The 26,133-nt window shown below is 40.8% G+C and overlaps 1 protein-coding gene across 1 annotated transcript in view; it reads right to left on the bottom strand.

Moving 5' to 3' along the window:
• RTEL1 (regulator of telomere elongation helicase 1) overlaps positions 1–26,133 on the bottom strand; it is a 161,041-nt gene that overhangs the window by 14,215 nt on the left and 120,693 nt on the right. Inside the window, exons 30-31 of the mRNA XM_053701471.1 lie at positions 1,214–1,321; positions 908–1,126 (exon numbers count right to left, since the gene is read on the bottom strand). Coding sequence (XP_053557446.1) covers positions 908–1,126; positions 1,214–1,321 — 327 coding nt within the window. The remainder of the gene's footprint in view (positions 1–907; positions 1,127–1,213; positions 1,322–26,133) is intronic.

Genomic DNA, 26,133 nt, shown 5'->3' with positions numbered 1-26,133 from the left:
CAAAAACGATTAACAAGCCAGTTAACGTTTTAAACATACATTTGAAAGTTATGTATTATTATTAATAAGCCTGCTACCAGTCGTTTTTACTGCAGTTAAGGCTCATACATTATTTCAGTATTAAAAGTATTTTCAGAGTCAATTCCATTCCTTAGAAAAATACATTCAGTGTACACACACACACACATCAGCCTGATACCAGTCGCTATCACTGCATTTAAGGCTGAACTTACTTTACAATGGTATCAGCAGTATTTTCTCAGTCAATTCCATTCCTCAGAAAATAAATTACTGCACATACCTCATTTGTTGCAGGGGAGCCCTGCATGCTATTCCCCTTCTCTGAAGTTACCTCACTCCTCAGATGAGAAACAGCCAGTGGATCTTAGTTACGTCTGCTAAGACCATAGAAAAAAACCCAGGCAGATTCTTCTTCTAATGCTGCCTGAGAATAAACAGCACACTCCGGTGCCATTTAAAATAACAAACTTTTGATTGTAGAAATAAACTAAGTTAAAAAACACCACAGATCTCTCACAGCTTCCTTTTTAGTTAGGCTGCAAGAGAATGACTGAGTATGATGGGTGAGGGGAGGAGCTATATAGCAGCTCTGCTGGGTAATTCTCTTGCAGTTTCCTGTTAGGAAGAGATATATTCCATAAGTAATGGATGACCCGTGGACTGACTACACTTAACAGGAGAAATTAGGTTTCTATTCAATCCCCTCAAGTACAAATTTAACAGTAATGCATTTTTTCTTTACTTTCACATTCATTACCCTACTTTTACTTGAGTTTGTAATACCTCTGATTATTATCAACTCTCTGTTGTGTATCATCAAATAACTCACTCTTCACACTCACTTTCATACACCTTCTAGTCACAGTGTTTTCTTGATCTTATTTACCTCTCATCAGGATGTAGTGTTCTTGCCTCTCTGTGAGCAGCTCAGCAATTTCAGACACCAAGTTGTCATAGTTGTCAGTTTTTTTGTAGGATGTCAGAGCCTGGGAGAAAAGTAGGAACTTGGAGGGTCCGAGCAACTCCTTTACCTGGCGCAGGTATTCAGATGCCTGATTTTTTCCTTCCTGCTTCCTATTGCCATGTCCACTGGTACAAGATGCAGCTTGAAAATTAGAGGAGGGCCAGAAATGGTTAGTTTATGGTTAACTGTGCCAGAAAAAAAGGGGAGATCCGAGTTATTGCTACCTACTCATTACTGGTGCAGAGATCAGGTGTTCTCCCCCATTGTTCAGGTGTCCCTCTGTGCTGGTTACAGAATAAGTGATTTTGTTCTCAGACTTAACATCGACTGCTTGGGCTGAAGGAAGAGAAAGCGACATTTATGGTAAATTGATATGTAGCTATAATGTGAGTTGCAGAAAAGTGCTCTTTCCCTGTAGTACATTTTTTATTTGCAATGTAAATAATACATGACATGCTGTAAATGTACATTAGAAATCAATACATATTCATCGTTACACGGATTAACAGAAATGCTACATGCCAAATCTGAAATTAAAAGGTCCAATTCCGTTTCCCTTCAGTGTGTTTGTTATTTGTGTGTTTGTTTTTTTCCAGAGTTCTAAAGGTGGTCTGCTATACAGGCTAGGATAAGCCACATAATATATGGTGAAAAAGAACTTCCTTGAGTGCTGAAGAAAACAAATTTTGAGAGAAACATAGGTAAACTAAGTGTGGTTGAAGTAAAAACACCCTCATGCTATTGAAGACTCCTGTACTTAGCATTTTCAAGTGGTCTACCATCCTGGCATTAGCCAGACTAGGATTCCGATAAAACGGCAAAAGACAATAGCATGAATAATCAATTTAGAGTCTATATTGGTTTGCAACAATACTTTAAATGGCAATTATAGTGAAATAAATACATGCTCTTATTTGTTACAGCATGTGATTTTATCACTAGCAATCGTGCGATGATCGTTAAAGTACCTCTAGGGAACTGCAGAAAACTGCTGGTCCCAAGCGAAAACAGCCGTTAATCCAATCAGAAGCGCTTATTACAGGACCAAGCTGTGCAATTAGTGCTGGTTTCTAGCGATAAAATGAATGATGTGAAATAGCGCATGTCATTTTTTTTTTTACTATAATGACCCTTTAAACTTCAATAAGACTAAACATTACCATTAATGTATTTCTCTACAGAAGGGGTTGGCAAACTTTTCCTGTATATATTCCAGATATTATGTAGGTACTTTATTAGAGAGAAAATACATTTCCAAAATTATTAGTAAGTACTTTAAAAATCCATTACCGATCTTAGTTTTAGAACATTTTTCAGTTTTAAATTAAAATGTACACTCTAATATACTTTGAAATTAAAGCATAGAACAAATAAACAATAAGAGGTAAAAAAAGAAATAATAGAATCATTATGTTTAACAAACAGGACGTGGCAAAGAGAGCACACAGCAGAGCTGTCCATATAGCTCCCCCTCAGGCTCTGCCCCCCAGTCATTCGACCGACGGTTAGGAGAAAAAGGAAAAACCATAGGGTGCAGTGGTGACTGTAGTTTTAAACAAATTTTTTTTTATCCTGACTTAAATGCCAGGGCGGGCCGTGGACTGGATACACCGTAAGAGAAAGTAATTTATCAGGTAAGCATAAATTCTGTTTTCTCTTACAAGGTGTATCCAGTCCACGGATTCATCCTTACTTGTGGGATACCAATACCAAAGCTTTAGGACACGGATGAAGGGAGGGAACAAGTCAGGTAACCTAAACGGAAGGCACCACTGCTTGCAAAACCTTTCTCCCAAAAATAGCCTCCGAAGAAGCAAAAGTATCGAATTTGTAAAATTTGGCAAAAGTATGCAGTGAAGACCAAGTCGCTGCCTTACAAATCTGTTCAACAGAAGCCTCATTCTTGAAAGCCCGTGTGGAAGCCACAGCTCTGGTGGAATGAGCTGTAATTCGTTCAGGAGGCTGCTGTCCAGCAGTCTCATAAGCCAATCGGATGATGCTTTTCAGCCAGAAGGAAAGAGAGGTAGCAGTCGCTTTCTGACTTCTCCTCTTACCAGAATAGACAACAAACAAGGATGATGTTTGTCTGAAATCTTTAGTTGCTTTTAAATAGAATTTTAAAGCACGAACCACATCAAGATTGTGTAATAGTCGTTCTTTCTTACAAACTGGATTAGGACACAGAGAAGGAACAATGATTTCCTGGTTAATATTCTTATTAGAAACAACTTTCGGAAGAAAACCAGGTTTGGTACGCAAAACAACCTTATCTGCGTGGAACAACAGATAGGGTGAATTAAACTGCAAAGCAGACAATTCTGAAACTCTTCGAGCAGAAGAAATAGCTACCAAAAACAAAACCTTCCAAGATAATAACTTAATATCTATGGAATGTAAAGGTTCAAACGGAACCCCTTGAAGAACTGAAAGAACTAAATTAAGACTCCATGGAGGAGCCACAGGTTTATAGACAGGCTTAATTCTGACTAAAGCCTGTGCAAACGCTTGAACGTCAGGTACTTCTGCCAGACTCTTGTGTAACAGGATAGACAGAGCAGATATCTGTCCCTTTAAGGAACTAGCTGACAAACCTTTCTCCAATCCTTCTTGGAGAAAAGACAATATCCTGGGAATCCTAATCTTACTCCACGAGTAACCCTTGGATTCACACCAACAAAGATATTTCCGCCATATCTTATGGTAAATCTTCCTGGTGACAGGCTTTCTAGCCTGGATCAGAGTATCTATAACCGATTCAGAGAACCCACGCTTAGATAGAATTAAGCGTTCAATCTCCAAGCAGTCAGTTGCAGAGAAACTAGATTTGGATGCTTGAATGGACCCTGAATTAGAAGATCCTGCCTCGATGGCAGTGTCCAAGGTGGAACAGATGACATGTCCACTAGGTCTGCATACCAAGTCCTGCGTGGCCACGCAGGCGCTATCAGAATTACCGAAGCCTTCTCCTGTTTGATTCTGGCTACCAGCCGAGGGAGAAGGGGAAACGGTGGAAAGACATAAGCCAGATTGAAGGACCAAGGCGCCACTAGAGCATCTATCAGTGCCGCCTTGGGGTCCCTGGACCTGGATCCGTAGAGAGGAAGTTTGCTGTTCTGACGGGACGCCATCAGATCCAATTCTGGAATGCCCCATAGCTGGGTCAGCTGAGCAAAAACCTCCGGGTGGAGTTCCCACTCCCCCGGGTGAAAAGTCTGACGACTTAGAAAATCCGCCTCCCAGTTGTCTACTCCTGGGATGTGAATTGCAGATAGGTGGCAGGAGTGATCCTACGCCCATTTGATGATCTTGGTTACTTCCTTCATCGCTAGGGAGCTCTTTGTTCCTCCCTGATGATTGAGGTACGCTAAAGTCGTGATGTTGTCCGACAAACCTGATGAATTTGGCCGCCGCTAGTTGAGGCCATGCCTGGAGCGTGTTGAATATCGCTCTCAGTTCCAAAATGTTTATCGGGAGAAGAGACTCTTCCCGAGACCATAGGCCCTAAGCTTTCAGGGAGCCCCAGACCGCGCCCCAGCCTAACAGACTTGCGTCGGTCGTTACAATGATCCACTCCGGTCTGTGGAAGCACATTCCCTATGACAGGTGATCCTGAGATAACCACCAGAGAAGAGAATCTCTGGTTTTCTGGTCCAGTTGTATTTGAGGAGACAAATCTGCATAATCCCCATTCCACTGTTTGAGCATGCATAGTTGCAGTGGTCTGAGATGAATTCGGGCAAAAGGGACCACGTCCATTGCCGCAACCATTAACCCGATTACCTCCATGTACTGAGCTACAGAAGGCCGAGGAATGGAATAAAGAACTCGGCAAGTAGTTAAAAGCTTTAACTTCCTGACCTCCATCAGAAATATTTTCATTTCTACTGAGTCTATTAGTGTTCCCAGGAAGGGAACCCTTGTGAGCGGGGACAGAGAACTTTTTTCGACGTTCACCTTCCACCCGTGAGACCTTAGAAAGGCCAGAACAATGTCTGTATGAGCCTTGGCTCTGAAAAAGACGACGCCTGTATTAAGATGTCGTCTAGGTAAGGTGCTACTGCAATGCCCCGCGGTCTTAGTACCGCTAGGAGGGACCCTAGCACCTTTGTAAAAATTCTGGGAGCAGTGGCCAACCCGAAAGGAAGGGCCACGAACTGGTAATGCTTGTCCAGAAAGGCGAACCTTAGGAACTGATGGTGATCTTTGTGGATAGGAATATGTAGGTACGCATCCTTTAGATCCACGGTAGTCATATATTGACCTTCCTGGATCATCGGCAAAATTGTCCGAATGGTTTCCATTTTGAATGATGGAACTCTGAGGAATTTGTTTAGAATTTTTAGATCCAGGATTGGCCTGAAAGTTCCTTCCTTTTTGGGAACTACAAACAGGTTTGAGTAAAAACACAGTCCTTGTTCTGCAATTGGAACTGGATATATCACTCCCATCTTTAGTAGATCTTCTACACAGCGTAAGAACGCCTGCTTCTTTGTCTGGTCTGAAGACAAGCGAGAAATGTGGAACCTTCCCCTTGGAGGAGAGTCCTTGAATTCTAGAAGATATCCCTGAGCAACTATTTCTAATGCCCAGGGGTCTGGGACATATCTTGCCCAAGCCTGAGCAAAGAGACAGAGTCTGCCCCCTACCAGATCCGGTCCCGGATCGGGGGCCACCCCTTCATGCTGTCTTAGTAGCAGCCGCAGGCTTCTTGGCCTGTTTACCTTTGTTCCAGCCCTGCAAGGGTTTCCAAGTTGCTTTGGGCTGTGAAGCGTTACCCTCTTGCTTTGCGTTTGCAGAGGTTGAAGCAGGGCCACTCCTGAAGTTGCGAAAGGAGCGAAAATTAGCCTTGTTTTTGGCCTTAAACGGTCTATCTTGCGGGAGGGCATGGCCCTTTCTCCCAGTGATATCCGAAATAATTTCTTTCAACTCTGGGCCAAAAAGGGTCTTCCCCTTGAAAAAATTACTAAATATTCCTGTTTTGGACGACACGTCAGCCGACCATGATTTGAACCAAAGCGCTCTGCGCCATAATGGCAAAGCCAGAATTTTTCGCCGCTAACTTAGCTAATTGTAAAGCGGCTTCTGTGATAAAAGAATTAGCCAGCTTTAGGGCATGAATTCTATCCATGACTTCGTCATATGAAGTCTCCCTCTGGAGCGACTCCTCCAGCGCCTCAAGCCAAAAAGCCGCTGCAGTAGTTACAGGAATAATGCAGGCAATCAGTTGAAGAAGGAAACCTTGTTGAACAAATATTTTCTTTAGTAAACCTTCTAATTTTTTATCCATAGGATCTTTGAAAGCACAACTGTCTTCTATTGGTATGGTTGTGCGCTTGGCTAGTGTTGAAACTGCTCCCTCTACCTTAGGGACCGTCTGCCACGCGTCCTGCCTGGGGTCAGTTATGGGGAACATTTTCTTAAAGATAGGGGGGGGGGACAAAAGGTACACCTGGTCTCTCCCACTCCCTAGTTACAATATCCGCCACCCTCTTCGGGATCGGAAACGCATCAGTGTATACAGGGACTTCTAGAAACTTGTCCATTTTACACAATTTTTCTGGGACCACCATGGGGTCACAATCATCCAGCGTAGCCAAAACCTCCTTAAGCAGTACGCGGAGGTGTTCCAGCTTAAATTTAAACGCTAAGGAATCTGATTCTGCCCGATGAGAAACCTTTCCTGTGTCAGAAATTTCTCCCTCGGACAGCACATCCCTCACTGCCACCTCAGAGTGTTGTGAGGGTACAAAAGATAAATCATCCAAAGCTTCTGATTGCTCATCCTCTGTTCTTAAAACTGAGCTATCACGCTTTTTAGGAAAAACTGGCAGTTTGGATAGAAAAGCCGCAAGGGAATTATCCATGACTGCTGCTAATTGTTGTAATGTAATAGGGGCCAATGCGCTAGAGGTACTAGGCATCGCTTGCGCGGGCGTAACTGGTGTCGACACATGGGGAGAGGAAGGTGGACTATCCTCATTACCTTCCGTTAAAGAATCATCTTGTGCAACATTTTTAAGTGTCACTGCATGGTCTTTAAAATGCTTAGATACCTTAGCACACTTTAAACACAAATGTAAAGGGGGTTCCGCCATGGCTATTAAACACATAGAACAACGTCTATCTGAAGGCTCTGACATGTTAAACAGACTTAGACAGCACTCAAATACAGAAAAATACAATTTTAGAAAAAACAGTACTGTGCCTTTAAATAATAAAAAGCGCGCACTTTTTTTTACTATGTCTCAAAAAATAACCCAATCTTTATGAAAATTTCACCATATGATCCTAATGCTTTGAAATGATTACACAGTGAATTTCAAGTCAATTAACCCCTTAATGGCCAAACCGGAGAAAAGTAAAGCTGGCAACCGGTTATCAAACTACAACACCATGCCACAGCAATCTGCTGTGGCCCTACCTTCCTTGGGGATTAGTTTTGATCGAAAATAAGCCTCTATGAAGTCCTCAAGTAATCTTTGGACCCTCCACGTGAAGCTGCATGAAGCTGTCTGCAATAACAACTGCGCAATTGAGGCGCGAAATTTAGGCCCCCTCCCTCTCCACTCTGGAGTTGTGGGGCCTTCACAAGCCTAAATAGGTGTCTAAATATATGCCATGTGGAATAAACCCCATAAAAAGTTCCAAATGTAATAAAAACTTGAAAAAAGATCAGATTTTTGTTATAAAATAATCGATTGCCCCCTAACAGTGTCCACCAGTGTTTTGAGCCCTTTTAAATAAGCCATCCTTCTATACTAAGTCTCAGAATATGGCTTACCTTCCCCACATGGGGATTCTTGTCAGTCTTCTAGCATTACTAAGTCTTGACTAGAAACAAAATGACTGAACATACCTTATAGCAGTTAAGCCTGCAAACTGTTCCCCCCAACTGAAGTTTTCAGGTACTCCCCAGTCCTGTGTGGGAACAGCAATGGATTTTAGTTACAACATGCTAAAATCATTTTCCTCACAGCAGAAATCTTCATCACTTTCTGCCACAGAGTAAATAGTACAAACCGGCACTATTTAAAAATAAACTCTTGATTGAAGAAATAAAAACTACAAATCTAACACCACATTCACTTTACCCTCCCGTGGAGATGCTACTTGTTAGAGCGGCAAAGAGAATGACTGGGGGGGCGGAGCCTGAGGGAGAGCTATATGGACAGCTCTGCTGTGTGCTCTCTTTGCCACTTCCTATAGGGAATGAGAATATCCCACAAGTAAGGATGAATCCGTGGACTGGATACACCTTGTAAGAGAAAATAGAATTAACTGGAAAGTTGTTTAAAACATTGTATGCTCGATTTGAATCGTGAAAGTTTAATTTTGACTTTACAGTCCCTTTAAAAGGGACATGTAACCCCAAAACGTTCTTATTTTTTATTCAGACAGAACATACCATTCAAAAAAAAAATCCCAATTTACTACTATTATATATCAAATTTGCTTTGTTCCCATGATATTCTGTGTTGAAGAGATACCTAGGTTAGCATCTGGAGCATTACATGACAGGAAATAGCGCTGCCATCTAGTGCTCTTGCAAATGGATAACATTCTTGCAAAACCGCTGTCTTATAGTGCTCCAGAAATGGGCCAGCTCCTAAGCATACATATCTGCATTTCAACAAAAGATACCAAGAAAACAAAGAAAATTTGACAATAGAAGTAATTAGAAAATTGCACACTCTATCTAAATTATTAATAAAAAAAAAATTGGGTTTCATACCATACCTTGAAGCCCAGAGGCGGTCCTAGCAATTCTATGCATTAGAGCTTAACCTCTTTTCTGCTAAGGTGGTTCTGACATAGCCTGGAGGGGTCATTATCTTGCTGTAGAATGAACCCCTGACTAACTAGGAGTATTCCACATATTGCATGGTGCTGCAAAATATGGTCATTACTTTAGTTCAGTGTGCGACTCACGCTTGTTATTTGCTCATCTGATGTGTTCAGCTAGGTCAAACAAAGGATACCAAAAGAATGAAGAAAATTTAAGGACTAAAAACGAAAAATTGATTAAAAATAAATGCTCGTTCTGAATATTGATAGAACAATTTTGGGGTTTTATGTGTCTTTAAGAAACCTTTATCCCAAATCCTCCTTTAACTATGATTTGGGCTTTAAACACGTAACAGTATTTGTACATATTGAGATAGCTATAAATATTTATCAGCTACTGACGTCAGTATCTCTCATACCACCGTTAGCTTCCCATCAATCTTATGCAGTGTATTGATGGGTGACTACAATCATCAGATTATGTTTTTCAGTTTATTGTTCTAAAGGGAATATATGTTTATAACGTTGCTACATCAGGTTGCCTTATTGCTGAAACATTCAAAGGAAAAAATGATTTCCTATATCTTCCTAAAACTGGTTAACATAAGCTAATTGTTTATAAAGGTGATTAAAAGTCCCTTACTTTCCCAGAATTAATTCCTTTTTTCTATTCACAAAGGTCACAATAATTATCATAATCCATCAAATATGTTTGTGTGTATGATAATTTGTACCATTTATCATAAGGAAATTTCAGTGAATTCCTCTGTATTAGCCATCAAACTGGTTGGCTAATATGCTGCTTTAATATATTAAATAAAACCAAACAAAAAAAGAACAATATTAGCAAATTCATCTGTGAAAAGTGAACATGTTATTTGTGCTCAAAAAACAAAATGGTGAAAAGTGCTGATCTGGGTAACAAACACAATCATAACAACAGTTTGTACTATGTCTAGACAACACCCCGGGTGCCATTTTTAGCCCAGTACATTTTCATAGAATGTGTCTCTCATGCAGTCTGATCCCAAATAATAAAAACAGTCCAGCCTTGAAATACCAGACAATTCCACCTCTAAACAAGAGAAATGGCAACCTAGGATGATTCTAGACCTACTGTGGTTCTTGCCAGTGCAGAGCATCCATAACTCTGTAGGAACAATAGTCAAGGTGTCTATGTCAATATGCCTCCATCATCCTAAGGGAGACTAGTGCACAAGGGACAGAATTAAAAGCAAAACAGAGAGAAGCTCTCAAATCGGGACAAAAAAACTTTTAGGTTTATCCTATGGCTAGCTACAGCCCACCCGGATCACTCTCTTTTAACCCACTACAGTATTTAAATAGAGGAATATGGCCTTCATTTTCTTGTTGAGCACTTCTTTCTGCTGTTTTTTTTGTTAAATATGAACCTAGGGAACTAGTCTTCCTAAGGCTTAAGGGGCAATATGCTAAGAGGGATGTGGATAATGAAGCAAACGTCAGTGGATTCACTTTAGGTTCCAAATAACTAAAAAGGTTTAATACTTTCAGACATGAAAAAAACATAATTTATGTAAGAACTTACCTGATAAATTCATTTCTTTCATATTAGCAAGAGTCCATGAGCTAGTGACGTATGGGATATACATTCCTACAAGGAGGGGCAAAGTTTCTCAAACCTTAAAATGCCTATAAATACACCCCTCACCACACCCACAATTCAGTTTAACGAATAGCCAAGAAGTGGGGTGATAAGAAAGGAGCGAAAGCATCAAAAATAAGGAATTGGAATAATTGTGCTTTATACAAAAAAATCATAACCACCACAAAAAGGGTGGGCCTCATGGACTCTTGCTAATATGAAAGAAATTAATTTATCAGGTAAGTTCTTACATAAATTATGTTTTCTTTCATGTAATTAGCAAGAGTCCATGAGCTAGTGACGTATGGGATAGCAGATACCCAAGATGTGGAACTTCCACGCAAGAGTCACTAGAGAGGGAGGGATAAAATAAAGACAGCCAATTCCGCTGAAAAATTAATCCACTACCCAAATCAAAAGTTTCAATTTTTATAATGAAAAAAACTGAAATTATAAGCAGAAGAATCAAACTGAAACAGCTGCCCAAAGTACTATTCTACCAAAACTGCTTCTGAAGAAGAGAAAACATCAAAATGGTAGAATTTAGTAAAAGTATGCAAAGAAGACCAAGTTATTGCTTTGCAAATCTGATCAACAGAAGCTTCATTCTTAAAAGTCCAGGAAGTAGAAACTGACCTAGTAGAATGAACCGTAATCTTCTGAGGCGGGGATTAACCCGACTCCAAATAAGCATGATGAATCAAAAGCTTAACCAAGATGCCAAAGAAATGGCAGAAGCCTTCTGACCTTTCCTAAAACCAGAAAAGATAACAAATAGACTAGAAGTCTGTCTGAAATCTGAGTAGCTTCAACATAATATTTCAAAACTCTTACCACATCCAAAAAATGTAAGAATCTTACCAAAGAATTCTTAGGATTAGGACACAAGGAAGGGACAATAAGTCCTCTACTAATGTTGTTAGAATTCACAACTTTAGGTAAAAATTGAAATGAGGACAGCAAAAACCACCTTATCCTGATGAAAAATCAGAAAAAGGAGATTCACAAGAAAGAAGAGATAATTCAAAAACTGTTCTAGCTGAAGAGATGTCTAAAAAGAACAATACTTTTCATGAAAGTAATTAATGTCCAAAGAAAGCATATGCTCAAACAGAAGAGCCTGTAAAGCCTTCAGAACCAAATTAAGACTCCAAGGAGGAGAAATTGGCTTAATGACAGGCTTGATACGAACCAAAGCCTGAGCAAAACAATGAATATCAGAAAGATTTAGCAATTCTTACTGTGAAACAGCACAGGAAAAGCAGAGATTTGTCCTTTCAAGGAACATGCAAACAAAACCTTATGAAGAAACTATAAAAACCTAGGAATTCTAAAATAATGCCAAGAGAATTCGTAAGAAGAGCATCATGAGATGTAAATCTTCCAAACTTGATAATAAATCCTACTAGACACAGATTTACGAGCCTGCAACATAGTATTAATAACTGAGTCAGAGAAACTTCTATGACTAAGTACTAAGCGTTAAATTTTCATACCATCAAATTAATAATTTGAATTCCTGATGAAAAAAAAACGAATGTTAAGATTTAAGGTCTGGCCTTAATGGAAGTAGCCAAGATCGGCAACTGGACATCCGAACAAGAACCGTATACCAAAACCTGTGTGGCCATGCTGGAGCTCTCTGATGATTTTGAAAATCACTCTTAAAAGAAGAACCAGAGATGAAAAAATATAGGCAGATTGATAATTCCAAGGAAGTGTCAATGCATACACTACTTCCGCCTGAGGATCCCCGGACCTGAATAGGCCCCTGGGAAGTTCCTTGATTAGATGAGATGCCATCAGATCTATTTCTGGAAGCCCTCACATCTGAAAAATTTGAAAACATATCTGGGTAAAGAGACCATTCTCCCGGATGTAAAGCTTGATTAACAGAGATAATCCGCTTCCCAATTGTCTATACCTGGGAAAAAGACCACAGAAATTAGATAGGAGCTGGATTTAGCCCAAGCAAATATCCGAGATACTTCTGTCACAGCCTAAGGACTGATAGTCCCACCCTGATGATTGACATACGCCACAGTTGTGACATTGTCTGTCTGAAAAAACAATAAACGTCTCTTCTTCAAAAAGAAACCAACTGAAGAACTCTGAGAATGCACGGAGTTCCAAAATATCAAATGGTAATCTCGCCTCCTGAGATTTCCAAACCCCTTGTGCTGACAGAGATCCTCAGACAGCCTCCCAACCTAAAAGACTCGCATCTGTAGAGATCATGGTCCAGGTTGAAAGAACCGAAGAGACCTGTAGAACTAAATGATGGTGATCTTAACCACCGAATCAAAGATAGTTAAACATTAGGATTCAAAGATATAAAAAGTGATATCCTAGAATCCCTGCACCATTATTCAGCATAAAAAACTGGAAAGGTTTCCTATGAAATGAGCAAAGGGAATCGAATCCAATGCTGCAGCCATGAAACCTAAAACTTCCATGCATATATAGCGCAACTTGGAGGAAATAATAGAGACTGAAGGTTCCGACAAACGGAACCCAATAAACTTGTCACTTGTCTGTTAGAGACAAAAACATTGACACAATCTATCTGGAAACCTAAAAAAGGTGACCCTTGTGTGAGGAATCAAGGAGCTTTTGATAAAAAGATCCTCTAACCATGTCTTGAAGAAACAACAAAGTTGAATCGTATGAGATTCCGCAGAACGAAAAGACTGAGCCAGTACCACGATACCGTCCAAATAAGGAACACTGAGAACCTTGAAAACAGAATTTATGCTTACCTGATAAATTACTTTCTCCAACGGTGTGTCCGGTCCACGGCGTCATCCTTACTTGTGGGAATATCTCTTCCCCAACAGGAAATGGCAAAGAGTCCCAGCAAAAGCTGTCCATATAGTCCCTCCTAGGCTCCGCCCACCCGAGTCATTCGACCGACGGACAGGAGGAAAAAACAGGAGAAACTATAGGGTGCCGTGGTGACTGTAGTTAGAGAAATTAATTCATCAAACCTGATTAAAAAACCAGGGCGGGCCGTGGACCGGACACACCGTTGGAGAAAGTAATTTATCAGGTAAGCATAAATTCTGTTTTTTCCAACATTGGTGTGTCCGGTCCACGGCGTCATCCTTACTTGTGGGAACCAATACCAAAGCTTTAGGACACGGATGAAGGGAGGGAGCAAATCAGGTTACCTAAACAGAAGGCACCACGGCTTGCAAAACCTTTCTCCCAAAAATAGCCTCCGAAGAAGCAAAAGTATCAAATTTGTAAAATTTGGCAAAAGTGTGCAGGGAAGACCAAGTCGCTGCCTTACATATCTGATCAACAGAAGCCTCGTTCTTGAAGGCCCATGTGGAAGCCACAGCCCTAGTAGAGTGAGCCGTGATTCTTTCAGGAGGCTGCCGTCCGGCAGTCTCGTAAGCCAATCGGATGATGCTTTTAAGCCAAAAGGAAAGAGAGGTAGAAGTCGCTTTTTGACCTCTCCTTTTACCAGAATAGACGACAAACAGAGAAGATGTTTGTCTGAACTCTTTTGTGGCTTCTAAATAGAATTTTAGAGCACGGACTACATCTAAATTGTGTAACAAACGTTCCTTCTTTGAAACTGGATTCGGACACAAAGAAGGTACAACTATCTTCTGGTTAATATTTTTGTTGGAAACAACCTTTGGAAGAAAACCAGGCTTAGTACGCAAAACAACCTTATCTGAATGGAACACCAGATAGGGCGGAGTACACTGCAGAGCAGATAACTCAGAAACTCTTCTAGCAGAAGAAATAGCAACCAAAAACAAAACTTTCCAAGATAACAACTTAATATCTATGGAATGTAAAGGTTCAAACGGAACCCCTTGGAGAACTGAAAGAACTAGATTTAAACTCCAGGGAGGAGTCAAAGGTCTGTAAACAGGCTTGATCCTAACCAGAGCCTGAACAAATGCTTGAACATCTGGCACAGTTGCCAGTCGTTTGTGTAACAAGACAGATAAAGCAGAAATCTGTCCCTTTAGAGAACTCGCTGATAATCCTTTATCCAAACCTTCTTGTAGAAAGGAAAGGATCTTAGGAATTTTGATCTTATTCCATAAGAATCCCTTGGATTCACACCAGCAGATATATCTTTGCCATATTTTATGGTAAATTTTTCTAGTTACCGGTTTTCTGGCTTGAACCAGAGTATCTATCACAGAATCTGAAAACCCACGCTTTGATAGAATCAAGCGTTCAATTTCCAAGCCGTCAGCTGGAGGGAGACCAGATTTGGATGTTCGAATGGACCCTGTACAAGAAGATCCTGTCTCAAAGGTAGCTTCCATGGTGGAACCGATGACATATTCACCAGGTCTGCATACCAAGTCCTGCGTGGCCACGCAGGAGCTATCAAGATCACCGAGGCCCTCTCCTGCTTGATCCTGGCTACCAGCCTGAAGTTCTGACGAGACGCCATCAGATCCATGTCTGGAATGCCCCATAATTGAGCCAACTGGGCAAAGATCTCCGGGTGGAGTTCCCACTCCCCCGGATGGAATGTCTGACAACTCAGATAATCCGCCTCCCAGTTTTCCACTCCTGGGATGTGGATCGCAGATAGGTGGCAGGAGTGATCCTCCGCCCATTTTATTATTTTGGTCACTTCTCTCATCGCCAGGGAACTCCTTGTTCCCCCCTGATGATTGATATAAGCAACAGTCGTCATGTTGTCTGATTGGAATCTTATGAATCTGGCCTTTGCTAGTTGAGGCCAAGCCCTGAGAGCATTGAATATCGCTCTCAGTTCCAGAATGTTTATCGGGAGAAGAGACTCTTCCCGAGACCATAGTCCCTAAGCTTTCAGGGAGTCCCAGACTGCGCCCCAGCCCACTAGACTGGCGTCGGTCGTGACGATGACCCACTTTTGGTCTGCGGAAGCTCATTCCCTGGGACAGGTGGTCCAGGGTTAGCCACCAACGGAGTGAGTCTCTGGTCTTCTGATCTACTTGAATCACTGGAGACAAGTCTGTATAGTCCCCATTCCACTGTTTCAGCATGCACAGTTGTAATGGTCTTAGATGAATTCGCGCAAAAGGAACTATGTCCATTGCTGCAACCATCAATCCTACCACTTCCATGCACTGAGCTACGGAAGGACAAGGAATAGAATGAAGAACTTGACAAGCGTTTAGAAGTTTTGACTTTCTGACTTCTGTCAGGAAAATCCTCATTTCTAAAGAATCTATTATTGTTCCCAAGAAAGGAACTCTTGTCGACGGAGACAGGGAACTTTTTTCTATGTTCACCTTCCATCCGTGAGATCTGAGAAAGGCCAGAACGATGTCTGTGTGAGCCTTTGCCTTTGAAAGAGACGACGCTTGTATTAGAATGTCATCCAAGTAAGGTACTACTGCAATGCCCCTTGGTCTTAGAACCGCTAGAAGGGACCCGAGTACCTTTGTGAAAATCCTTGGAGCAGTGGCTAATCCGAATGGGAGGGCCACAAACTGGTAATGTTTGTCCAGAAAGGCAAACCTTAGGAACTGATGATGATCCTTGTGGATAGGAATATGTAGATACGCATCCTTTAGATCCACGGTAGTCATAAATTGACCTTCCTGGATTGTAGGTAGAATCGTTCGAATGGTTTCCATTTTGAACGATGGAACCCTGAGAAATTTGTTTAGGATCTTTAAATCCAGAATTGGTCTGAAAGTTCCCTCTTTTTTGGGAACTACAAACAGATTTGAGTAAAATCCCATCCCCTGTTCCACCTTTGGAACTGGGTGTATCACTCCCATTTTTAACAGGTCTTTTACACAATGTAAGAATGCCTGTCTCTTTATTTGGTTTGAGGATAAGTGAGACATGTGGAACCTTCCCCTTGGGGGTAGTTCCTTGAATTCCAGAAGATAACCCTGAGAGACTATTTCTAGTGCCCAGGGATCCTGAACATCTCTTGCCCAAGCCTGAGCAAAGAGAGAGAGTCTGCCCCCTACTAGATCCGGTCCCGGATCGGGGGCTACTCCTTCATGCTGTTTTGTTAGTAGCAGCAGGCTTCTTGGCCTGCTTACCCTTGTTCCAGCCTTGCATCAGTTTCCAGGCTGGCTTGGTTTGTGAAGCATTACCCTCTTGTTTAGAGGATGCGGAATTAGAGGCCGGTCCATTCCTGAAATTGCGAAAGGAACTAAAATTAGACTTATTCTTGACTTTGAAAGGCCTATCTTGTGGGAGGGCGTGACCCTTTCCCCCAGTGATGTCTGAGATAATCTCTTTCAATTCTGGCCCAAAGAGAGTTTTACCCTTGAAGGGGATATTAAGCGATTTTGTCTTGGAAGATACATCCGCTGACCAAGACTTTAGCCAAAGCGCTCTGCGCGCCAAAATTGCAAACCCTGAATTTTTCGCCACTAATCTAGCTAATTGCAAAGCGGCATCTAAAATAAAAGAATTAGCCAACTTGAGTGCGTGAACTCTGTCCATAACCTCCTCATACGGAGTTTCTCTACTGAGCGACTTTTCTAGTTCCTCGAACCAGAACCACGCTGCTGTAGTGACAGGAACAATGCACGAAATGGGTTGCAGGAGGTAACCTTGCTGTACAAAAATCTTTTTAAGCAAACCCTCCAATTTTTTATCCATAGGATCTTTGAAAGCACAATTATCCTCGATAGGGATAGTAGTACGCTTGTTTAGAGTAGAAACTGCCCCCTCGACCTTAGGGACTGTCTGCCATAAGTCCTTTCTGGGGTCGACCATAGGAAATAATTTCTTAAATATAGGAGGGGGAACAAAAAGTATGCCGGGCTTCTCCCACTCCTTATTCACTATGTCCGCCACCCGCTTGGGTATAGGAAAAGCGTCGGGGTGCACCGGAACCTCTAGGAACTTGTCCATCTTGCATAATTTTTCTGGAATGACCAGGTTGTCACAATCATCCAGAGTAGATAACACCTCCTTAAGCAGTGCGCGGAGATGCTCTAATTTAAATGTCACAACATCAGGTTCGGCCTGTTGAGAAATTTTTCCTGAATCTGAAATTTCCCCATCTGACAAAACCTCCCTCATGGCCCCTTCAGATTGGTGTGAGGGTATGACAGAGCAATTATCATCAGTGCCCTCTTGCTCTTCAGTGTTTAAAACAGAGCAATCGCGCTTTCTCTGATATGCAGGCATTTTGGATAAAATATTTGCTATGGAGTTATCTATTACTGCCGTCAATTGTTGCATAGTAATAAGCATTGGCGCGCTAGAAGTACTAGGGGCCTCCTGCGTGGGCAAAACTGGTGTAGACACAGAAGGAGATGATGTAGAACTATGTCTACTCCCTTCATCTGATGAATCATCTTGGGCAACTTTACTATCTGTGGCAGTACTGTCCTTACTTTGTTTGGACGCTATGGCACAATTATCACACAATTTTGAAGGGGGGGGACACATTGATCTTCAAACATATAGAACATAGCTTATCTGAAGGTGCAGACATGTTAAACAGGCTTAAACTTGTCAATAAAGTACAAAAACCGTTTTAAAACAAAACCGTTACTGTCTCTTTAAATTTTAAACAGTGCACACTTTATTACTGAATATGTGAAAAAGTATGAAGGAATTGTTCAAAATTTACCAAATTTTCACCACAGTGTCTTAAAGCATTAAAAGTATTGCACACCAATTTTCAGAGCATTAACCCTTAAAATAAAGAAACCGGAGCCTGTTACAGTTTTAACCCCTCTACAGTCCCAGCTACAGCCTTTGCTGCGACTTTACCAAACCCAGGGGGGAATACGATACCAAATGAAGCCTTCTAGGAAACTTTTCCAACCACTTTCAGATCCACACACATGCATCTGCATGTCTTGCTCCCAAAAGTAACTGCGCAGTAATGGCGCGAAAATGAGGCTCAGCCTACAACTGGGAAGGCCCTTCCTGACTGGAAAGGTGTCTAACTCAGTGCCTGACGTTAAAAAACGTTCCCCAAGCTTATAAGTGTGAATTTCAAACATAAACATGTATAAAATGCTCAAATAAAGCAATCGATTTTGCCCATAAAAGTGTCTACCAGTTTTACAGCCCATATTAAGCCCTTTATTCTGTTTGAGACTAAGAAAAAATGGCTTACCGGTCCCCATGAGGGGAAAATGACAGCCTTCCAGCATTACACAGTCTTGTTAGAAATATGGCTAGTCATACCTTAAGCAGCAAAGTCTGCTAACTGTTTCCCCCAACTGAAGTTACTTCATCTCAACAGTCCTATGTGGAAAAAGCAAACGATTTTAGTTACTGCTGCTAAAATCATCTTCCTCTCACAAACAGAACTCTTCATCTTTTTCTGTTTCAGAGTAAATAGTACATACCAGCACTATTTTAAAATAACAAACTCTTGATAGTAGAATAAAAAAACTACAACTAAACACCGCATACTCTTAACCATCTCCGTGGAGATGCTGCCTGTGCAACGGCAAAGAAAATGACTGGGGTGGGCGGAGCCTAGGAGGGACTATATGGACAGCTTTTGCTGGGACTCTTTGCCATTTCCTGTTGGGGAAGAGATATTCCCACAAGTAAGGATGACGCCGTGGACTGGACACACCAATGTTGGAGAAAAGATTCTTAGAGCCGTCGCTAGACCAGAAGGAAAAGCAACAAAAAAAAAGAATCTCAGAAAATAAAAATAATCTGAATGAAAACAGAAAATGAAGATATGCATCTATTGTATCTATTGTAAACAAATAATGCCATCACTGACCAAAAAGGCAGAATAGACCATATAAACACCATTCTAAAAGATGGTACACTTATATGACAATTCAAAAAGATTTTCTATCTTTGGAACAATGAATAGTCTTGAATAAAACCCCAAAACCCAGTTCCTAAAATGAAACTGGAATAAATACCCCAGAAAACTCCAGGTCTGAGCAGCGTTTGAGCCCCAACGGATGACCAGCCGCACTTCACCAGTACCCAAAACATATAGGTCTGAAACACACTTCAGGAAAGTGCTAGTCTTACTGGAATAGCTGGAATATAATAGAGAAAAAAGACTTCTCACAGACGGTTTTACTCTGAATCCTATTCTGTACCCAAAGTCTAAAAAGTTTGGACCGAATAGAACCAAACAAATTTCAAAAAAGTCTTAACCTGCCCCTTACCAGCCAAGCTGGAATAAGAACCACACCTACAAGCAAATTTGGGGAGCTGACTTTGAACTTTAAAAAGGCTTAATTGAATGAAGAAAAAAACTTCCAATTATAAATATGTTACTTGGGGAAGAATTCAGGATTCCGTTCCTTAGTAAGAACAGAAAACTAATATAAGCTTAAAGTTTTAGTCTTAGAACTCAATCTTGAAGCCCAGAGTAACAATTAAAGAATTGAATCCAATTATGAACCAAATAATTGATTATCTTGGAAAAAAAGAAATATGGAAATCAAATTAGCATTCCAAGATTGAAATCACAAAGTTCTTCTAGCTAAAATAGCTAAAGACATAGATTAAACCTCATTTGCGAAAATATTTAATAAAATGACAACACAAATGAAATTATTAGCATGTTAATCAAGTTAAAGGACCAGTCAACACACTGGACTTGCACAATCAACAAATGCAATATAACAAGACAATGCAATAGCACTTAGTCTGAACTTCAAATGAGTAGTAGATTTTGTCCTTTTAACAATGCTAAACAAATCATAATCCGATACTTGATCTTAAAGTATCCAACCAGAAAGATGAAGCAATTGCAACATCAGCCAAATAAATTACAGGTCTAAGAAAAGTACCTGAAAGTAATTTTCCTTAAATAAGATACAACCATCTGAAGGAAAAAAATAAATACTATTTGCTATAAGAATAATAGTATATTTAGCAGGAGTATAGATAGCCCCATTAACTTGGGGAATCTTTCCTCAAAACTGAAAACTAACTGCCGGCAAAGAATACAATTTAAAAACCTTAAAGAAGGACTAAAAGAAAATTCTCAGCCTATTCCATTCCCTAGTATCAGGAACTGGAAAAAAAACTCTGAAGAAACCACAGAAGATAAATAAGCAGAATTTAAATGTTAGCTAATCTTTAAAATCAAAAGAACTAGTTACTTCAATATCCAAAATAATCAACACCTTTTGAACAAAGAACAAATGTACTCTATTAAAAAAGTAAATTTGTTAGTGTCAATATCTGATGAAGAAAAATTCTGAATGAGAAAAAACACCATCAGAGAAGGATAATTCATTATGTTGTTGGTCATTTGAAACTTCATCAACTAAAAAAGAAGTTTGAAAAAGACCTCAAAATTTTATTAGAAGGCGGGATGTCAGACAAAGCCTTTAAAATAGAATCAGAAAAATATTCTTATAAATTTCTAAGTATATATTGTACATAAGATGCAAAAAGAATAGCAATATATAAAGCATAAATACTAATGGATTCTGCATGTAAAAGTTTATCATGATAACTTATTACAAACCATAGCTAAAGATAAACATTCATAACATTACAATAAATTAACTTAGCTTTGGTAGGACTGATATCAGTCAACAGGAATCCCTCAGCATTTCTTGATACAGGAACAGTGTTTGAAATATCTTGCAATATGTAATAGAAAAAAACAACATATAAAGCAAAATTATCAAATTCCTTAAATGACAGTTTCAGGAATGGGAAAAAATGCAAAACAAACAAGCCTCTAGTAACCAAAAGCAACAAAAAAAATGAGACTTAAATAATGTGAAAAAAAGTGGCGCTAAGTATAACGCCCACATTTTTTGGCGCCAAGTATGACGCCCACATTTTTCGGCGCCAAGAATGACGCCCACATTTTTTGGCGCAAAAAAACGTCTGTAACACCCATGCGTCAAAAAATGACGCAACCATGAACAAACTTCCGGCGTCATCTATGGCGCCGAAAATGACAAAAATTTTGCGCCAAAAATGACGCAATAAATTAAAGCATTTTCTGCCCTCGCGAGCCTAACAGCCCGCAAGGAAAAAAGTCAATTTGAATATTTTTAAGGTAAGAAAAAATATTAATTCATAAGCATTTTCCCAAAAAAATGAAACTGACAGTCTGAAAGAAGGAATACTGAATATCCTGAATCATGGCAAATATAAGTTTAAAACATATATTTAGAACTTTACATATAAAGTGCCCAACCATAGCTTAGAGTGTCATAAATAAAATAAGACTTACTTACCCTAAGACACTCATCTACATATAGTAGATAGCCAAACCAGTACTGAAACGAGAATCAGTAGAGGTAATGGTATATAAGAGTATATCGTCGATCTGAAAAGGGAGGTAGGAGAAGAAATCTCTACGACCGATAACAGAGAACCTATGAAATAGATCCCCTAGAGGAAGACCATTGTATTCAAATAGGCAATACTCTCTTCACATCCCTCTGACATTCACTGCACTCTGAGAGGAAAACTAGGCTTCAGCCTGCTGCGAAGCGCATATCAACGTAGAATCTAGCACAAACTTACTTCACCACCTCCATGGGAGGCAAAGTTTGTAAAACTGAATTGTGGGTGTGGTGAGGGGTGTATTTATAGGCATTTTAAGGTTTGGGAAACTTTGCCCCTCCTGGTAGGAATGTATATCCCATACGTCACTAGCTCATGGACTCTTGCTAATTACATGAAAGAAATATGTTTTGCCCAAGTACATTCTGCATTACAACTAGAGCATCAAAAGAAAAAGCAAATGCTTTACATGAATAAGGCCTAACTGCACAAAAAGATGAAAACATTTGGCACTTGCCATGTAAATATTTAGTTTTGAAAGAGAATGTAGAGTAAGTAGACCAAACTGACAAATCGAACAGAAATGTACATCCAGACAATTCTGGTAATACCTGTTCTAACCCAGAGGATGCCATAATGCACTGTGGTAAAAGGCAGTCAAAGGGTGAAAGAGAAAGAGCCTCGTTTAACCCCTTCCTGTTGTTAGGCTGTTCTATGCCATCCTAGCTGCGCTGGGCTTTAGCGCTGTTTGGACAGCATGGAATGTCCTAACCGTTTGGCTGTCCTGAAACCTTAGCCGTTTCCTACATGGCATCGCGGGCTGGGGTGTGTGCCTAGCATCATAGGAACTCTGCCCGCCCACCCCATCATTGAAATCACGCGATCGCATGAACGATCGCCTGATTTAAATATTTGCTCATATATTTACAACTTTGTTCCGATGTAGAAAATGAGTTCCGGCAGGAAGGGGTTAATGCTTGTGTTTGGTATGTGTTAAGCATTGTATTATTTTTTCTTCAGCCGTTTTTGCTTACAGAGCATGTTCAAAATATACCAACAATGAGTGATTTTAAACCTTTGTATCTGAACAACCAGTTTGTTTGTTTTATCAAAAAATATAAGAAGAACCTAAAATAACTTATCTGCATGCACATTTCATGAAAATTAGTGAAGTAGTTTTTGTTGTAGACTCAGCTAATAGTTTCTAATGCCAAGTAGTAGGAAAACATAATTTATGCTTACCTGATAAATTCCTTTCTTCTGTAGTGTGATCAGTCCACGGGTCATCATTACTTCTGGGATATTAACTGCTCCCCTACAGGAAGTGCAAGAGGATTCACCCAGCAGAGTTGCTATATAGCTCCTCCCCTCTACGTCACCTCCAGTCATTCGACCAAGGACCAACGAGAAAGGAGAAGCCAAGGGTGTAGTGGTGACTGGAGTATAATTTAAAAAATATTTACCTGCCTTAAAAAACAGGGCGGGCCGTGGACTGATCACACTACAGAAGAAAGGAATTTATCAGGTAAGCATAAATTATGTTTTCTTCTGTTAAGTGTGATCAGTCCACGGGTCATCATTACTTCTGGGATACCAATACCAAAGCAAAAGTACACGGATGACGGGAGGGATAGGCAGGCTCTTTATACAGAAGGAACCACTGCCTGAAGAACCTTTCTCCCAAAAATAGCCTCCGAGGAAGCAAAAGTGTCAAATTTGTAAAATTTGGAAAAAGTATGAAGCGAAGACCAAGTTGCAGCCTTGCAAATCTGTTCAACAGAGGCCTCATTCTTAAAGCCCCAAGTGGAAGCCACAGCTCTAGTGGAATGAGCTGTAATTCTTTCAGGAGGCTGCTGTCCAGCAGTCTCATAAGCTAAACGAATTATGCTACGAAGCCAAAAAGAGAGAGAGGTAGCAGAAGCTTTTTGACCTCTCCTCTGACCAGAGTAAACGACAAACAGGGAAGACGTTTGTCGAAAATCTTTAGTTGCCTGTAAATAAAATTTAAGGGCACGAACTACATCGAGATTGTGCAAAAGACGTTCCTTCCTCGAAGAAGGATTTGGGCACAAGGATGGAACAACAATCTCCTGATTGATATTCCTGTTAGTGACTACCTTAGGTAAGAACCCAGGTTTAGTACGCAGAACTACCTTATCCGAGTGAAAAATCAAATAAGGAGAATCACAATGTAAGGCTGATAACTCAGAGACTCTTCGAGCCGAGGAAATAGCCATTAAAAATAGAACTTTCCAAGATAACAACTTTATATCAATGGAATGAAGGGGTTCAAACGGAACGCCCTGTAAAACGTTAAGAACAAGGTTTAAACTCCATGGTGGAGCCACAGCTTTAAACACAGGTTTAATCCTGGCCAAAGCCTGACAAAAAGCCTGAACGTCTGGAACTTCTGACAGACGCTTGTGTAACAGAATGGACAGAGCTGAGATCTGTCCCTTTAAGGAACTAGCGGATAACCCCTTTTCTAAACCTTCTTGTAGAAAAGACAATATCCTAGGAATCCTAACCTTACTCCAAGAGTAACCTTTGGATTCGCACCAATAACAGAATTTATGTTTACCTGATAAATTACTTTCTCCAACGGTGTGTCCGGTCCACGGCGTCATCCTTACTTGTGGGATATTCTCTTCCCCAACAGGAAATGGCAAAGAGCCCAGCAAAGCTGGTCACATGATCCCTCCTAGGCTCCGCCTACCCCAGTCATTCGACCGACGTTAAGGAGGAATATTTGCATAGGAGAAACCATATGGTACCGTGGTGACTGTAGTTAAAGAAAATAAATTATCAGACCTGATTAAAAAAACCAGGGCGGGCCGTGGACCGGACACACCGTTGGAGAAAGTAATTTATCAGGTAAACATAAATTCTGTTTTCTCCAACATAGGTGTGTCCGGTCCACGGCGTCATCCTTACTTGTGGGAACCAATACCAAAGCTTTAGGACACGGATGAAGGGAGGGAGCAAATCAGGTCACCTAAATGGAAGGCACCACGGCTTGCAAAACCTTTCTCCCAAAAATAGCCTCAGAAGAAGCAAAAGTATCAAACTTGTAAAATTTGGTAAAAGTGTGCAGTGAAGACCAAGTCGCTGCCCTACATATCTGATCAACAGAAGCCTCGTTCTTGAAGGCCCATGTGGAAGCCACAGCCCTAGTGGAATGAGCTGTGATTCTTTCGGGAGGCTGCCGTCCGGCAGTCTCGTAAGCCAATCTGATGATGCTTTTAATCCAAAAAGAGAGAGAGGTAGAAGTTGCTTTTTGACCTCTCCGTTTACCGGAATAAACAACAAACAAGGAAGATGTTTGTCTAAAATCCTTTGTAGCATCTAAATAGAATTTTAGAGCGCGAACAACATCCAAATTGTGCAACAAACGTTCCTTCTTTGAAACTGGTTTCGGACATAGAGAAGGTACGATAATCTCCTGGTTAATGTTTTTGTTAGAAACAACTTTTGGAAGAAAACCAGGTTTAGTACGTAAAACCACCTTATCTGCATGGAACACCAGATAAGGAGGAGAACACTGCAGAGCAGATAATTCTGAAACTCTTCTAGCAGAAGAAATTGCAACTAAAAACAAAACTTTCCAAGATAATAACTTAATATCAACGGAATGCAAGGGTTCAAACGGAACCCCCTGAAGAACTGAAAGAACTAAATTGAGACTCCAAGGAGGAGTCAAAGGTTTGTAAACAGGCTTAATTCTAACCAGAGCCTGAACAAAGGCTTGAACATCTGGCACAGCGGCCAGCTTTTTGTGAAGTAACACAGACAAGGCAGAAATCTGTCCCTTCAGGGAACTTGCAGATAATCCTGTTTCCAATCCTTCTTGAAGGAAGGATAGAATCCTAGGAATCTTAACCTTGTCCCAAGGGAATCCTTTAGATTCACACCAACAGATATATTTTTTCCAAATTTTGTGGTAAATCTTTCTAGTTACAGGCTTTCTGGCCCGAACAAGAGTATCGATAACAGAATCTGAGAACCCTCGCTTCGATAAGATCAAGCGTTCAATCTCCAAGCAGTCAGCTGGAGTGAAACCAGATTCGGATGTTCGAACGGACCCTGAACAAGAAGGTCTCGTCTCAAAGGTAGCTTCCAAGGAGGAGCCGATGACATATTCACCAGATCTGCATACCAAGTCCTGCGTGGCCACGCAGGAGCTATCAAGATCACCGACGCCCTCTCCTGATTGATCCTGGCTACCAGCCTGGGGATGAGAGGAAACGGCGGGAACACATAAGCTAGTTTGAAGGTCCAAGGTGCTACTAGTGCATCCACTAGAGCCGCCTTGGGATCCCTGGATCTGGACCCGTAGCAAGGAACTTTGAAGTTCTGACGAGAGGCCATCAGATCCATGTCTGGAATGCCCCACAGCTGAGTGACTTGGGCAAAGATTTCCGGATGGAGTTCCCACTCCCCCGGATGCAATGTCTGACGACTCAGAAAATCCGCTTCCCAATTTTCCACTCCTGGGATGTGGATAGCAGACAGGTGGCAGGAGTGAGACTCCGCCCATAGAATGATT

This window comes from Bombina bombina, chromosome 1 (assembly GCF_027579735.1).
Source record: "Bombina bombina isolate aBomBom1 chromosome 1, aBomBom1.pri, whole genome shotgun sequence".
Taxonomy (NCBI): Eukaryota; Metazoa; Chordata; class Amphibia; order Anura; family Bombinatoridae; genus Bombina; species Bombina bombina.
This window is presented reverse-complemented; position numbering and strand designations above follow the sequence as displayed.